The 17,150-nt window shown below is 46.1% G+C and overlaps 2 protein-coding genes across 5 annotated transcripts in view; both read right to left on the minus strand.

Annotated features, from left to right (window-relative positions):
* Window positions 1-968: 968 nt before the first annotated feature.
* Window positions 969-16,174, minus strand: BCL9 (BCL9 transcription coactivator). 3 transcript variants are annotated; one of them, XM_081224703.1, is made up of 7 exons: window positions 16,091-16,174; window positions 15,027-15,121; window positions 13,410-13,599; window positions 12,132-12,231; window positions 6,122-8,363; window positions 4,678-4,938; window positions 969-3,333 (listed from the first exon to the last, which is right to left on the minus strand). In XM_081224703.1, the coding sequence occupies exons 1-7, from the start codon at window positions 16,141-16,143 to the stop codon at window positions 2,216-2,218; spliced, it is 4,059 nt and encodes a 1,352-aa protein (XP_081080829.1). In that variant the 5' UTR covers window positions 16,144-16,174; the 3' UTR covers window positions 969-2,215. The 3 variants fall into 3 exon arrangements, with proteins under 3 accessions (XP_081080829.1, XP_081080828.1, XP_081080827.1); XM_081224702.1 differs by having other exon boundaries at window positions 969-3,297; window positions 14,805-15,121; XM_081224701.1 differs by having other exon boundaries at window positions 14,805-15,121.
* Window positions 16,175-16,184: 10 nt separating this feature from the next.
* LOC308612309 (uncharacterized protein) overlaps window positions 16,185-17,150 on the minus strand; it is a gene marked incomplete at its 3' end in the record, with an annotated part of 76,507 nt that continues 75,541 nt past the window's right edge. For both annotated transcript variants that reach the window (XM_081224709.1, XM_081224708.1), the window contains exon 4: window positions 16,185-16,403. In XM_081224709.1, coding sequence (XP_081080835.1) covers window positions 16,185-16,391 — 207 coding nt within the window. In that variant the 5' untranslated portion in view covers window positions 16,392-16,403. The remainder of the gene's footprint in view (window positions 16,404-17,150) is intronic.

Here is a 17,150-nt window from a genome sequence, read left to right on the forward strand (position 1 = left end):
TACGACCTACTTCCTAGGGCCCCTCAAGAATTTGCAAGGGAACGCAAGTAGAGTGGAGGTGACTGGTAGAGGAGGTGCTCAAATTAAATCTCACTTTTGTGGTCTGGGGCTCTTGTGTTGCTGAGAAGATAGTGCTGCTGAAGGTGGAAGAGAAAATGACTCTCAGAACACTCTCGGGGAGAGAGAGAAACATTCACAGGTAAAACTCACTGTGGAACACCAGCAGAGCCCAATCTGTACAAGCCTGTCTGCAGACGATTCTGCACCTGCTGCTCCTCGCTTAGATTCTCTCACCTGAGAACAAACACGCACACGGATGCCCACTTGCTTAGCTAAAGACGCCTACAACTCAAATACACACACCAGAACAAACCTAACTGCACAGAAACACAAACAGCTGGTTCCTTAGAGGCGTACATTGCGGGACACACGCTGACGTGCCGAAGGTGTGTGCGTGGAAGTGAACTGTGTAGACTGAGCAGGGCCTGCAGAGGGGACGCGGACAGGCAGTGAGGTGGGGAAGCAGAACGGACAACAGAGACCCACAATTGCGGGTGCAGTAAGAATACTTCAACTTGACAAGCTCCAGGGACATTTCATGGCTTTTCAAATGACTAAAAATATACCTTTGGCCTCTTAATTACTTCACACCATTACACTGGCTCTCACAAAAATTCCCAGTAAAGACCATGACTTGCCTCTAGAGGTGGGGCATGGGGACCAGGGCTGCTCTTCTGCCTATAGCTAGGATTTCCTGATTGGGACAGAAACAGCACAGGATCAGTCTACACAAGTAGTTACTCCTCAACAGCAAGCAATACGCTTCATCTGCAAAAGCGCTTTTATGTACTTCCCCTAACCTTCACCCAGATCAACTCAGATACAAAGCTACTATGCTTCTGGGTCACATGGCAATAAGCCCAATACTGAACAAACAGGAATCCAAATGGACAAAAAAGGCAATTCAATTTTGTAAGAAACAATATATTTTATTTTTCTGACACCACAGCTCTGGTGAGTGGTTTTGTACCAAATTTAATGGAGGTTACACAGAACGTTTGACGCATGGGACGGGGAGGAAAGGGAAGGAAACACAAAATTAAAAAAAACAAAATCTTGGATAGCTTTTAGCATCTGTTCCACTCCCACATTAATAAAATTCACTTGGGAATTCCTAATAAAAGGAGAACAGAAAACAAGGTGGGCAGAGAAGGGTAGGTTGGGGAAGAAAAGACGAAGGGCAAAGAAGACCATCGAGCATCCCAAAGACAGACCTTTGCCTCCCAGAGCCGGGACAACACTCGGCATGGAAGGCGAGGCTTCGTTAGATTTATTTCCCCCAAATAACATCGTGTATTGCAGCTGCCAAAGGGAAAAAGAGAGGAGGGAAGCAGGGGGTCACCAGTGGGGGACACAACAGGAGGAAACTCACTTAACCAAGAAGATAGGGAAGGAGAGAGGAGGGAAAACAAGAGAAAAATGTGAAGGTGGGTCTTCAGATTGGGAGAGACAGACAGTGCTGAAGAGCACTTGAACTGAAAAACAAATGTCCTAAGCATCATTATTTTTAAAAAGAAAAATCTCCCCCCTCCCCCCACCCCTCGCTGAACTTAGTTCCTCTTTTTGTGCTTTTCATTAATACTCTGCTCTGAGGTCGTAGTTTGGTTTTTCTATACACTGGAGTTGAAAGAAAATAGTCCAAAGGTCTGAAGATGGATTCTCCACCTAAAGTAAACAGCCCAGCATTCCTGTTCTCTTGTCCCAAAGACTAAAGTCTCTGCTAAAATCCCTTTTACAATATAGTACAGTACACACACAAAAAATAAAGCCCAAAGCAAAAACAAAACCAGAAAAGAATCCTGGGAGAAGCCAGTCCAAAGGACGTAAACATACAGAGAATGGTGCAACACGTGACCCATGGCAATTCTCAAAGCACGGCTACAGATTCCCAAAAGTAGGTGCCATCATGGGATACCCAAGTCCACAAAAATAATTTTTAAAAAATAAATCTTAAAAAAAACACACCTGTTGATTAAATGAATAATTTGTTTTCAGATAAATCCATACATTCTCGAGTTCCCCCCTCCCCCAAAGCAGCCCTTGGGTCTCTGTTCTCCTATTGCATGACCAACAGTACTCCTGGAACTCCCTCAAAGCAGCTCTCAGGACCTGGAATCTCATCTTGACAAGGATCGGCACATCCAATCTTAGCAGCTTAAAACATCATGTTTCCTGGGTTGCCAGGTCCTTGGCTAAATCCACCCATGCCCACGTCAGCGGCCATGCCCCGGGGCCTCATCTGTGGGGGGATCATGATGTTCTGTTGGGGTCCCATCATGCCCTGCATGGACATCATCATGCCTGGAGAGCCCACAGGCCCAGGGTGGGTGTAGAGCCCGGCAGGCCCTCGATCCTTGCCAGGAATCATGCCCACGGCAGCAGCTGGATTGCTCATCAGGGTGGGCTGGCCGGGCATTGTAGATTGTGCTGGTGACATCATCCGATGGTGAGGTCCCATCATGCCTTGCTGGAGAAAGGCTGGTGGTCTCATTGGGTTGTGGCCTGGCATGGATGGAGCTGTACCAAGAGGGATGTCCGGAGTTCCCACTGGCCCTGGACCTCCCATGCCAGGTAATGCTAGTCCCATTCTGGGGGCTTGTTCGCCCATCATCCCCTGCATGTGCGAAAACCCAGGTCCAGGACCCTGGGGCTGTTTACGGCCTGGGACTTCCCCTCGAGGGAAATATTGCAGTGTCTGGCTAGGCTTCTCAGATGGAATAATGCGAGACAGATCAAACTCAGGTATTCCGGTGGCTCCAGGTCGGATGACCTCCTGTAGATCTGGGTCTGTAAACACTGAAGGCATGCTGTTCCCCAAGACAGCGAAGGATTCAGGACCCCCTGGGCCTCCAGGCTTGCAAAGTGCTGCATCTGCTGAACTTTGGGGCAGGTTGCTGGGGCGGCCAAGGGGCCCTTCTCCTGGGAAACCCATCCCTCCTGGGAAGTTGCCCTGCCCCCCACTGGGGCCATTGTGAGGAAATGGAACCTGCTGTGGAGGAGACTGAACTGGAGGGAAGCCCTGGGGGAAACCCATCCGTCCTTGAGGTACCATCGGAGGCTCCTGGGACCCATGCCCCATGATAGGATTGTGTGACATCAAGCCAGGCCCCATCGGGACCCCATGAGGAGGTATGGTGGGTCCCATGGCATTCGGAGAGGGCATCTGATTGGAGTGAGAAAGTGGCTGGGTCATTCCCATTGGGCTGAGGGTTGGCATTGGAACCACGGGGTTTGGACCTGAAATTCGAGGATTCTGTGTATTAATGCCCATTCCTAGAAAAATAAAGATATCAAAGGAATCAACTTAACCAAAAGCAACTCAGGAAAACTATCATAAATCAAATTAACAAAAAAACTATTGTGCATCAGGTGTGCACGGTACTGTGCTGGGGAAACATACAGTGCACAATCTCTGCCCTCAATAAGATTATAATACATTTTGGGGCATACAAACCCAACAGCTCTACAAGACAATATATTATTGAGTCTTAAACTGTAGGACACAAAGGTATATAGAAGACAGCTAGGAAGAAAGTCTCCTGTGTGAAAAGTTACAAGTGAATATGCAAATGAGTACAGTCTTCTTCATTGGAGACATTTAATATAGAAGAAAACAATTTGCCTGGATGACTTAGTATGGTCCTTTTTGGAGAAAGAGGACTAATCAGTCCTATGAGTCTAAGAATCAGCAGTAACAACAAGGAAACCAAACAGGCCTTTTTCAATTGATACTTGGCATCACTATTTTATATTACCTTACAGAGAGAGCATTTTGAACTCTACATTATATGAAATGGTAAAGAAAAGCTAACTTTTAATGGAAAAGGAAAACACACCGGTTCTACTATGGTCTCTGGGACATTTAAATATTTGGTCTCTCCATGGAGTTAACCACTGAGAATGGTAAGGATGGTGCCTTGTGCCACCCACAGAGCATATGCCCTAACCTGCCTGATGATAAAGAGCATCCCTAACAATCAGAATGGAACTGGAACCAGAAACCCATGGCTCAAAAGTCATGGTCTCTTTACCGACCACCTTCACCATCCCAGATCATGTCCTACTAGTGAGCTTTGGGGAGACGGGAGGTGTAGGAGTGAAGGAGAACAGAATGAGTAGGGAAGGGAGGAATTTTATTCTCTCTCTAGTCCTAAAGAAAGTGATTCTCTAGGAAATAGGGGCTTTCCATTGTCTGAAATCCTGTGGCTGCTTGTGGTTTGAGGCTGCCCTTCCAGGAAAATATCTGAGGACTAAGGACATTCCGATCAGCATGTTAAAAAGCTACCGCTCTCAGTTTTGTGCCAGGAGGACCTCCCCAACCTCCACCAAAAAAAAAAAAAAAAAAAGCATCTAGGTACACAGAAGCATCAAAACTTCCATAAGAAAATGACAAGAACTATAAAGAAACCTGCTTTCTTATCAACAAAGACTGAATTAAGCTAATAAAAAATACTGTGATCATTTTCTTCCTCTAGGCAAGACACTTTAGTTTTACTGAAACTGACTCAGATGGTATACTTTTTCAACTTGGTGAACGTCCAGCCATCAAGAAAAGACTTTAAGAAGTTTTTCTTTTGTCCAGAGCTAGCTCCATATCCTATCTTCCTGATTTCTTACCTGGCATATTATTCATTGATGGCAAGTTGGGAGAACGAGCTGGAGGGGAGTCGTCATCTGAGCTGGCCACGGTCTTGATGGCATCGTGGTATAACGGGGTAGAACTGGGCATTGCAAACTTGGACATTCGAGACATCATAATAGACAGTGGGTTCTGGGAAAGGGTCGGCTCTGGAGGCATGGTGTAAGGTGTACTAGAGGGAAGACTTCCCGGGATACTCACAGAGGCAGACTGGCTGGCTGTAGGAGGTGGGGGCCCACCTAGGAGAAGAAAGCAAGATAAAACAAAAAAGGGCGGGGAATTAGATTTCTCTTGAAAGCTACTGGGCCAATCGTTATGAACTAGCAGGGCCAGGAATGAGACAGATGAACAGGACAGTGTTATTAGACCCAGGACATGAATCATCAGTCTCTAGTCAAGCTCCATGTGTGTGCAGAGGGAGACTACAGTGAGATGGAGGTGACAGCGCAGCAGATGGGAAGACAAACGCACCAAGAATGCGTAAGAAATATTAGTTCAAACTTGGGAAAACCATGGGTCACAGGCAACTCTTATGGATCTCTTTCCCTTGTCAATCACAATTTAGAATTCGACTCAGGCATTAGTATGCTAGAAAGCCAGATGAGCAATCCCACCCCAGGTACTAACCGAATCGCCCTACACATGCTCTTGATTGATTTTCTGCCACCAAGATGTCTGAACTGAAAAGGTCTGAGGGGGCAACTCCACTGTACTGCTTTTGTGAACTGCTACCCAACGGAGAGACACACTTTAGCTTGGTAGGATAAATCTCCTATCTTATTCTGATTCTAGGCTTTCTCAAGTGGAGACAGCACAGACCTAGTATTTATACCTCAGTGCTCATCTTCCACTGACCACCTCTGGTCCCGTTCACAAAACCACCATCATCAGTGAGAGCTTCTCCTAGGAAGAAAATACTAATAAATTGTAGCTTATCTGTGAGAACAGCAGTTTACCAAGGAGAATGTTTCGGTAACAGTTTCTATGGTCAACACATATTTACGAGAACCACTCAAGTCTCTCAGCAGCCTCCCCTCCTTGCTTGGGATGATACTCAGACTCTCTTGACATGATGAAGGCAGCCCTTTGAAGGGGGTGGATCTAGTATTTAAAGCCACACTTACCCACTGTTGAGACATTCTATTCCACCACCGTGAGTTCACTGTGCAAATGTCAATCATTCAGTGAAATGACACACATTTCCCATTTTCCTCCCAGTCCTGAGAAACATATTCTGCACTAAGTGCATAACCCCATGGAAGTACCGATTATGCACTCTGCCACAAATACGTCCATCCTGGCAAAAGCCCCCTCCTTTGGTTGCATAATCAGGTCAAGACACCAGTTTTCTTAAAGTACGTAAATCAGGCTTTTGCAATCTCTGGCTTTAAGGTGCAACTGTGAGGATGAAAGCATACTGACCTGACTCTACACTTCCCAGCATGGCTGGGGAGGCCATGGTGAGGGGTGCTTTATGGTTTGGAGGGATCCCGGGACTCTGAAGGGGAGGTTTTGGAGAGGAGGTCCATCCAGGTGACGGGGCGGGAAGTGATGGAGACTTGAGGTGAACAGGCGAAGCAGCAGCAGACCCCAAGACAGGGGGGGACTTAATGGAAGCAGCAGCAGCTGGACCCGCCAGCATGCCTGCCAGCTGCGATGGAGTCTGGGGGGACTTGAGGTTCCCCGAGGGCGAGCCCAGCATTGGCGACTGGACTTGGCGCATCGTGGGAGATTTCAGAGGGTTAATGCCTGGGGAATGCACCTGGCTGCCTGCCACAGAGAGATCCACGGGCTTCCGCCCCAGGCCGCGCTGAACGGGAGGAGCGGTGTTGAGGCTAGTCGGGTTACTAGAAGGGTTGAGAGGTAGTGGTGGCATATGACTGAGCCGGCTGTTAGTCCTTTGGTCGGGCCCAATTGGTTCTCTGAGATTCCGCAAGCCACTGTTGCTGCCTGGACCCTGAGACATGGGGAGGAACGGCCTGGGGCCCATGCCATACTCTTGCTGAGGGTGCTCGCCAAAGGGCAGGGGCACCATCTTCTGCTGAGCAGGCAGCATGTCTGCACCGCCGGCGCGGAGTTTCATCATCTCCTCGGGCCCCGCCCCAGCCTCTCTCATCTTCTGAGGTATCATCTGAGAGTTGGATCCCATGTTGACATTTAGACTGACATCTCCCTTCATCCCACTAGGAACCATCCCAAACTCGAGTTCCCGACCGGGGCCCATCTGTGGGGGCATTCCTTTTGGAAAGTCACCCCTAGAAGGGCTCAGCGGGCCCTCCACTGGTATTCGAGGGAAGATGGGATTATTCCCCGGCTCCATGTGTCGCTGGGAGCCAGGGATCATCCTGTTCATCTCCATGCCGGGCCTGATGCCTTCCATGCTCATCCCCGGGGGCAGACCTAGCTGTTTCTCTGCCAGCTGCTGTTGAAACAACTCTTCAGACAATCCTTGGGGGTTTGGGAAACGTTCCCCTCGGCCAGGACCACTGAAGACGCCCTGGCCAGGCGGGAAGTTTCGACTGTCTGGGATTTTTGGCACATCGTCTGGCCAGCTGACTCCAGAAAGACCTGGTCTAGATGCTGGGTTGGGGACATTAGGCCCCTCCATTTCAGAGTTCATCATTCCTGCAAATCCAGGGAGGCGCATCTGGCTCCCTGGCATGTTGGGGTGGGGAGCCATGGCCCTCGGGGGCAGAGAATGGGGCATGCTGATCCCGTCAGCAAAGGGCTCTGCACCCCCAGGCCCCCAGGCCTCACTGGGGGTCATCTGGTACGGAGGGGGAGGCCCTCGGACGACTCCCCGCGGCCCGTGCTGATGGACCATCATGTCCTGGAGGGAGCACTGCTGCACGACCACTTGCTCCTGCTTTCTCCTCTTCTCCTCATAGAACTCCTGCTGCAGTTTCAGCCACGCTATCTGCTCAGGGGTCATGTGATCCAGGTGGTCGGGTCCAATGGGCCCAGACTGCGAGTTCATGGAAGGTGGAACCATTTCATCCGGAGAAAAGGGCACATCTCTGTGTCCCTGAGGGCCAAATGGAGCCCCCACGTCTGTCCGGGGCCCAGGTCCCTTACCTAGGCTTTGGGATTGAGCCATCATGGCCTGTATTGGCCCTTCTGTTTTTTTCTGAGGTCCATCTAACACCCCAGTATTCTGCTGGGGTCCCCCACTCTGTCCTCCCGGGAATTCTTTCTCATCAGGGAAAAGCATGCGCTGGATATCTCTGAGCGTTTGTAAGGAGCGCTCCCGGTGCTCCAGCTGCTCCTGAGATAGTCCGTCGGGGTTCTCTCCCAGTGGGGGGGGCTCTCCACTGGACACCGGTGGAGGCGGGGGGGCTTTGGGATCTGCTGAAGAGCTACTGCTCCCCTGGGAAACGGGAGTCACTGCTCGGTTGTTGGGCGTCGAGTTTGGCCCAGTACCGTCTGGCGGCAGTGGAGTGGAGCTGGCAGGGCTGCCTACAGAAGGAATCAGTTTGTTTTCTACCCCAGGACTATCCTGGTCCAGGGGACGCGGTGGGGCGGCAGGCTTGGGTGCTGGTGCCGGAATGGGTGGAGTTGGCTGCAGTCTGGTGTTCTGGGAGGAAGTCTGGTCCTGGTTGGCTGGAGTGGGGGGCTGTTGTGGGAGAGGTTTCGGATCATTCCGAAGGGCAGATATCTGTGTGTTCTGAAGATAAACGAGATTTTAAAAATCATTGGTGAACTGAATAGAAGGGCAATGAAAAGAGCAAGATGTTATAAAAGACTTGTCCCAGCCACATAAATCTACACTGACACTTGCTGTAGAAACTGCTCATGTACAACCCCACTCTGGACATGCAGACATTTTGATTTCTTTCTCACGCTTTGCTGTCAAACGGCATCCTCTTTCCCTTGCTGAATAACTTTAAAGCATGCCAAGGGAAAGCCACACTGCCAAAGTGAATACATTTGAGTATCTATTTCGAGGAACAGGTTTGATATCACATGTCTACTATGTGTTTCTGATTCAGGGAGAGATTAGTTTCTTGGTATGTGGGAGGCTGTACCTAACACCTTTTTCTTTCCCCGAAAGTATAACTGGGTATGTAGACTTCTCATTGTCAATCAAAAAGTCTAATGTTTTCAACTGAAAGAGGAAGTCGTTGTCACCTCCAGCTCTGCACTCTGCCCGTCAGAGGCGGGAGGTACGGCCGCTCCACTTCAGTGTTTCCCCTGGCACGGTGACTAGTGAAGTACTCCTCTCCTTGAGTTTCCAGGGGCCTGACATCTCCGATTTCTGTTTTCAGTTTGTGATCACTGATTCCATACGAGAATTTCTACATTAACTGTAGTAAGATCATCTGTAGGCAGGAAGGGTCTGCAGAGAAATCTGAGGCTATCTAGCTCGTGGTGTCTCTTGATCTGTTCTTTCCAATAGACAGCACATGGCCCTTTCTACAGGCTGGATGATTGCCTTATTATTATTTATTAAGTACTGATGCTATACTAAGTCCTGGGTAAAGGCACGCTCACCTACAATAGGTGACACGGACACTGTCAGTGTCTGGAAGAGCGACTCGTAATGTTCTGGGTCTACACCTCGGCACTGCTGGAGGTACTGGTACTAGAGAAGGGCGGTAATGAAGAACAGACGGGCCCAGTCTAGCGACTCCATCAAGTGATCTCTCACCAGCCTCCAGTGAGCCGCGTGATCCCTTTTTGATGTTCACTTGCTCCTACCTGTTCGCTTAATCCAGCCTGCATTTCCAAACCCCTAACACTCTTACTTACATCCCCACCTACTCTCTGGAATGTTTATCAAGGTGCAGATTTGTACAGGAATCATCATGCGTATCCCTGAACACGAACAGTTCACGTTCCGTGGGTATGTATGCAAATGTTCCACTTGCTGGTATTCTCCATGCATCTGTGTCTGCAGACCGAGACTGGTGGGGGTAAGACTGGCTGAACTTGGATGACTCTGGATGTTGCAGTGTCCTCTGTCTCTCTGACTCCTTAACTGGAGTGTGGAGGTCACCTTAATTTTCTCTCCAGTGCCAGTTTAAGTTTGGTTTTGTTGTTAAGGGTGGTCACTGATTTCCTACAAGGTGACCGTGACAGAAGAAACAGTTTAGTACCACCCTTTTTATTTTAGATTTGGAGCAATGGTGATTGGACTATTCCCAATTCCCTCCTTATTAACTCCTTTTCCGATTTCATTTTAGTACCAGAGAAGGTGGAGGTGAAAACTGTCTTAATGACTTAAGATCTGTCATTAAGTCAATAAAATGTCAGTTTGAGTTGCAATGTACCCTGTGCATTCCGAAACAATATAAATTATAAATAAACAAATATTTTTAAAGTATAAATTTAAAAATGTATACATTTAAAATATTATATATATCCATCGTCTACCCTTGAGTAGCAGAGATGCAGAGGGACATGAAATTCTTTTCCTAGGCCTAGGAAAGCCTAAGCCTGCTATGTCACAGGGGGGGACTTCTATGTTCATATACAACAAGGACGAAATGTCATCCATTCTGTATTGAATTGTCACTTCAGTCGTTTATTGTCATTTAACTTTTCCCATGTTTAAGACTCATCCAAGTTTTAGATTTTATGCTTCCTGAACGCAGGGACTGTACCTTGAACCTCTAGTGTCCCCACAGCATTTGGTGCAATGCCTTGACAATGTGAGACATAAGAAATATCTTTTGGTTCAATTTGGAACACTACATGTATTAAAACAACCATTATATGCATTTTCTAATGTAATTTATAGTAGGTGCTTAAGTTCCAGAGAGGAAACGGACTAACATTTACTGTAATTTTGGAAATATCAAGCAATTAAAAGCATTCAATGGTTCTCTCACTTTGAAATAAATAAGAATCATTTTGAAAGTCACTGAGACCTTAATTATGGTATCATCAGCATGTACTCCAGTACTTTGTTGCTGCTTTTTCTCTGTTCTTCAAGTAACTCAAGAGTGTTTGCTATTTTTTAAAATCCTGCTCTGTACAGAGGGTCTGAATTCAGAATTTCCCAGAGATGGCTACATGATGGAAATCCTAAGGTATCTAAATATCTCCTTTTTTATTTTGTACCTCTTCTCTCCTAGTAATTCATCAATATTACCAGCATGTTAGTAGAAAAGGCCAATGCAGTGTGATATGCCTAAAACCACACAATTAGGTTAAATGCTCAGAATGTAGTTTATACCTTCAAGATTATCTCCCATTGAACCTTCATACACTGTTGGTGGGAATATAAATTGGTGTAGCCACTATGGAAAATAGTGTGGAGATTCCACAAAAAATTAAAAATATAACTAACATACAATCCAGCAATTTCAGTCCTGGGTATTTATCCAAAGAAAACAAAAACACCGATTAGAAAAGATACATGTACCCTTACGTGCACTGCAGCATTATTTACAATAGCCAAGATATGGACGCAACCTAAGTGCCCATCAATAGATGAACAGATAAAGATGTGGTACATATATACAATGGAATATTACTTAGCCATAAAAAAGAATGAAATCTTGCCGTTTTCAAAAACATGGATGGACCTAGAAGGTTTAGGCTAAGTGAAATATGTCAGACAGAGAAAGACAAATACTGTATGATTTCACCTACATGTGGAATCTAAAAAACAAAGCAAATGAACAAACATAACTAAACAGAAACAGAGTCATAGATACAGAGAACAAACAGGTAGCAGAAAGAGGAGAGGGGGTTGGGGAGAGGAGAGAAATAGGTGAGGAAAATTAAAAGGTACAATCTTTCAGTTACAAAATAAATAAGTCACGGGTATGAAATGCACAGTGTGGGGAATACAGTCAGTGATTATGTAATATCTTTGTATGGTGATAGACAGTAACTAGACTTATCATGGTGATCATTTTGAAATGTATAGAAATATCAAATCACTATGTGTATACCACAAACATAGTGTTGTAGGTCAATGACCACAAAAAACCAAACAAACTCATAGAAAAAGAGATCTGATTTGTGGTTACCAGAAGTGGGAGGGCTGGGGGAGGGAGAATTGGAGGAGGGTAGTCAAAAGGCACAAACTTCCAGTTATAGAATAAATAAGTACTAAGAATGTAATGTACAACATGATAAATATAATGAATGCTGCCATATGTTCTATATAAAAGTTGTTAAGAAAGTACATCCTAAGAGTTCTCACCACAAGGAAAAAATATATATTTTTTCTATGTCTTTAATTTTGTATCTATATGAGATGATGGTAGTCATTTCGTCACGTATGTAAGTTAAAGTATACAGTATACAGCACAGTAGGCTGTACACTTTTAACTTATATGGTGCTGTCGGTCAGTTGTATCTCAATAAAACTGGGAGAAGAAAAAAAAGACTATCTCCCTATCAGTGAAATTCACCATCTCCCACCTTTACGGTCACTGCAGAACCTTTAAACCATTGTTCCATTTCCAAAATGACGTACCAGAGGGGCTGTGCTTCTCTCTGTCTTGCTGTTAGAGATGTTCTGGATGTGGAAAGAGACAATAGTTTCAACCTGGCCCTTCAATACAGCTTCTGCAGCTCTGCAAAGACAGAAGAGATGCACACACTAGGACTTGTTCCTATTTCACTAACTGTAAATCTAAAGCACTTTAACCCGATTAAACTGGTATGAGAGGGGAAGAAGTATAAAGAACCACCAGCAATGTTGAATCAGAAGAAATCAAGAGAAAAAGGTTTTCATTATTTGTCTATCATTTACCATCAAACTTCTGAAATTAAAAGATAGCCATTAGCAAATCTCAAAAGAAGTACTAAAAACCCCAGGACTTTCTCCGTCAAAGCCATCCACTCTAGTAGGTGTTTTATAGAGAATCCTAGTTCAAAATCCCAACCCAAGAAGGGTAAAACGAATTCTCACACCTAATAATAATTAAAGGCTGCCAAGACTCATTCTATATCTTAATTTTAAAAATCTTAAATGAAAAAAACTAGGATATATTCACATTTTAAATAAATAAATAAATATCCATTGATCCATCCATCCACTAGAGACGTATGTACCAAAATGTTCACAGTAGTTACCTCTGTAAATTCCTGAGATTTTTTTTTAGTTGTTTACATTTTCTAATTATTCCAAAATGGACATTACTTGTGTCATTTTAAAAAGAATACTAAGTTCAAAACAAACAAACAAACAAACAAAAATTAAACGTGTACTGCAAAAAAAAAAAAAAAATTAAAGGGGCTTCCCTGGTAGCGCAGTGGTTGAGAGTCTGCCTGCCAATGCAGGGGACGCGGGTTTGTGCCCCGGTGCGGGAAGATCCCACGTGCCGCGGGGCAGCTGGGCCCGTGGGCCATGGCCGCTGAGCCTGTGCGTCCGGAGCCTGTGCTCCGCAACAGGAGAGGCCACAGCAGTGAGAGGCCCGCGTACCGCAAAAAAAAAAAAAAAAAAAAAAAAGAATACTAAGCTGCAGAAAAGTGTATATTGTGCAATCAATCCCTTTTGTGTTTAAAAAAGTATATATATGTATACAAGCACAAAAAATTTCCGGAAGGAAAGCCAAGGAAGTATCATCAATGGTTGCCTCTGGGGAGTAGGGGTGGGGAGGTTTTATATTTTATTTTACCTCTTTCTGTAGTGTTAACTTTAAGTAATAATACAAGTGGGCAAAAAAAGGATCAATCTTCAAAGGGAATAAGAACTTAGATGCCCAAACACGCAAGCCACGCAAATAGCAAGACACAGCCATCAACTTACTTATTGGCCATCTCAGTAGAAAACACATACACCACTTTGGCGGGAGTCTTCTGAGCAGGTGTGGGCTCTGGGGCAGTAGTCTGGCCATGGGAGGGGGTGGAAGACCTGGGGACTGTAGCATTTGATGGGGTCATCGAGTGTGGCGTGTGTTGGGAATCCTGGGACTTTATGTGGTCAGCAGAATTACATTCTAAAAGAATGAAAAGAGTCATGTCATAGAAAGAATAAAACTCTTTTTTCTGCCAGCATTTACAGCATCATAATGCAAACACCTTGAGAATTTCAAGGAGGAAGTATCTTGCTAAGAGGAAACCTCTTCTATTCCTAAAAACACAAATACACTTCTCCCTAAACCACATTACAAAGCACTCTTCCCCCACCTCCTTACTTCTCTACTATGCATTCTTCAGATATTAGCATAAATGTCCCTCCTTCCTGGAAACCCCTTTTGGATCCTCCTGGACTGGCTGCCCCTGCTAGTTGAACCCAAAGCCCCCAAACTCCCCTTATTTCAGCATTTATCAAATTTTACTGTAATTGTTTAATGATCTGCTGTTTAGGTGCATTCAAACCCTTGAGGATAGCAACTTTTTCTGTTTTGCTGACCATGGCACCCCCAGCCCCCAGCATAGTGCTGGCGCTCGTAACAGGCCTCCTACAAACACCTGAAGAAGAAAGGAAAGACGGGAACGATCACCCAGGTTCTCATTTCAAATTTGGGTCGGGAAGTAACACTTCCACTGCTTGAATACTAGTTTCATGTTCTGGCCTATAGTTAAGATTTTTTATTTTATACTAGGAGGAAAAAGCCTAAAACCACAGCCATTGGTCCCATACTCTTTCTGGCTGACTCCATTTTGGTGCCTACTGTATCTCTACTACATGTAGCCACTCGTTCCTGCCAGACTGAAACTGACTGTGACAAACCTGGACTAGTGCCAGGGCTGCCTCTTGTGCCTACAACTCCGGCCAAATGGCAGCCAGAGTGCACAAAACCCAAGTCTTGAAGGATGAATTTGATGGAGAAGAGGAATGTCAGAAAGACTGCCCCAGGGTGGACCCTGGCATAGACAAACTGGAGCTACTGGCTTGACACTTAAGTACAAAGAGCATGGAGGCCAGAAACATCCACAAGAACGTGGCTAGGGCCGTGGAACATCCTAAAACGCTTGCATCCTCAAGAGCAAGAAGTCAACAAGGTGGTTCGAAACTATTCTTCAGTTAGTAGGAGAATGACCGGAAATATTTCCATCTTAAACTGCGAGAACTCCTGAATCTGATGTGCCTACTCTCCCCACTTGGCTGCTATTAGGCTCTCTGGCATCCACCAATGTCAGAGGCCTTTCCTCAGGAATACCTACATCCCTCTGAGTCTCAAATATCTTATAGACATACCTTTCATGTCAGAGTCATCGTTTGGAGTCCCAGGATCTCTCTGATCAAAGGAGTCGGCGGAAATACTTCGCTCCCTTTTCCCCTTGCCCTTGGCACCATTTCCAGCCCCATTCTTCAGCCCCATGCTCCCACCTGGGCCAGGGAGTGCTTTAGGGGTATGGCCCCCACTCTTGGAGTCACAGGGGGATGGCTGGGATTGGCTGGCTGAGCCCCCCTGTTTACCCTGATTGGAGAATTTGGAATCCAGCTGGGGGTTTCCAGATGGGGACATCACTGTAGGGGGACGGACCATCACCTCCTGCTTTGACTTAGGGCTACTAAAAGAGACAAATAACAAAGGGAGATCAGACAACGGATGCAACTGGGCAGCACAAATTAGGGAGGACTGATTTTTATCATAGGTCAAGGAGACCTGGACCACTAAGTAACCACCCCACCTTTCACCGCAGCCACTTGCTTGCTCCCTCCTCCCCTGCTCTCATCTCAGACCTCTCAACAGAGAGGAGGATCAAGCAGAGTGGCCTGCCAGGTCTTGGGAACCCTAGAGTCACATGGGGACCCATCTCTAGGGCTTCTGTCAATAAAGGACAACGGTTTCTATGTACATAGAGAAATGACTCTCACACTAAGACTAGCTCAGAGTAAACAAACAGACATCGTTAAGATCAAAATACCACCCGCCTCTCGGCTGATGACAAGCAACAGCTGTAACAAGAGACTAGCCTCCCTGCTGGAAAATACGAGCAGGTCCAGGAGAGTGCGAAGAAACCTGCCCATGACTGGCAGGTTAGGGAAACCGTCCAGGACACTACTCCCTGAACAAGCAGTATCACACCAGACCAGGCACACTAACCACTGCCGCCAGGGGAGAAGGAAAATATTATTTTAGGGCAACAGCTTAACTTCCATGGAACAGAGGAAAAAGCCTCACAGTGGGAGTCCAGGGCCTGGTGTTTTAGTTCTAGGACCTTAGGCCTCCTCACCATTCCAGGTCTCGGTTTCCTCATTTGCCAAGTTTAGCTCACTGTACTGACTGGTCTTTAAGGTCTTTTTCTTTATGTTTTGGTGAGGAGAGGGGTGGTAAATAGGAGCGGCCAGGTAATAATGGACAAATAATAACAGAGGAAAACTCTAACCTAAACTCTGATTCACTATTCTATCACTATTTACTTATCTTTTTTTTCTTTCCCCATTCGCTTCGAATTCAACATGTTGTTCCACCAATGAGCATTCATGGTCCACTATGACATCCCCAAGGGGCAGCTGGGCCAGGCCCTAGCCCTCACCTCTGTGTGTTTCCTGATGGAGAGTTCCTCACTTTAGGGTTACTGGAATGCATTGATTGAAATCCTGAGCTTGCAGCCACAAACAGGGACGGGCTCACCGAGTTCCTCTCGGGCTGCAGCAGAAACAGCTGCTGAGGACAGCGGCAGTGGCCCACTGCTTGCTGGGCGAGTCCCTTAGCGCTGGCCACCTGCACGCCTTTTTCCTCTTTGTTTTTCTCCGCTTTGGAAGTGGGTCCTGTCCCCTTGCAGCTCCAGCATTCTCTGGGTGTGTGCCTCCTGCTGCCAAAGGAAAATCTCGCATCTCCAGGGCACACTGGGAGCAAAAAGAGCAAAAACAGAGACATCAAACACCCTTACAGCAGGACCAAGGCTAAAGCACTGCCAACTTGATGGTGCAGATCTAGATGGTTCCTCAGCTTCCATCAGGGTTAAAGGAAAGGGAGATGTTCATATTCTGGCCAAAAGGCCCTGGTGCTTAAGCAGCTGAAGAGTGACTAAGACTTTCTGCCAAGCATACAAGCCTCCCACCCAAGCTTCGTGTACCAGGCATTTGTAAGCAGATAAGAAAGACATTTTTATCTTTAGCCATATATCTTCCCTTACCTTTCTCTACGTCCAAATACAAAACCCTCAAAAACCTGGGTTTTTCTTTCTTCAAAACAATGCTTTGAAACCACTGAGTACTCCAAATCCATAGCAACTATCTGGTGTTTCACCTCTGATGGCTCTGAAATGTAACCAACCCATCCCAATTTCAAACCATGAAACAAATTACTCTCTGTTTATATTCTCAGGGCCTCAGGGTGGGGAGACGTTAAAGGAGGTACTTCTGAAATCAACTATGGAGCCAATACCAAATACAATCAGTTCTGTCCCCTGATTTCTATGATCTTTCTACTAAATTATGCTGAGTACGTGTCCTGTGTTCTCACTGCTTAATGACAGGAGCTGTAGGCATGGGTAAGCATGGGAATGATCCATAATGCGGAAGGTAAAAGAACATCTTTGAAGGCTAAGATATTTTTTGAGCCAATTTGCAAGGCTAATTTGAAGCATAAAG

The sequence above is a fragment of the Mesoplodon bidens genome, assembly GCF_964165515.1.
Source record: "Mesoplodon bidens genome assembly, chromosome: 2".
Lineage (NCBI taxonomy): Eukaryota > Metazoa > Chordata > Mammalia > Artiodactyla > Ziphiidae > Mesoplodon > Mesoplodon bidens.

What these genes read in the sequence shown, in the direction of transcription:
- BCL9 (XM_081224701.1), bottom strand. Translation starts at nt 16,143, where the DNA reads ATGCATTCCAGTAACCCTAAAGTGAGGAACTCTCCATCAGGAAACACA. An exon ending in TCTACTGAGATGGCCAATAA is followed by an intron (nt 12,232 to 13,409) that starts GTAAGTTGATGG and finishes CTGTCTTTGCAG; the next exon opens with AGCTGCAGAAGCTGTATTGA. An exon ending in GCTGGGAAGTGTAGAGTCAG is followed by an intron (nt 4,939 to 6,121) that starts GTCAGTATGCTT and finishes TTCTTCTCCTAG; the next exon opens with GTGGGCCCCCACCTCCTACA.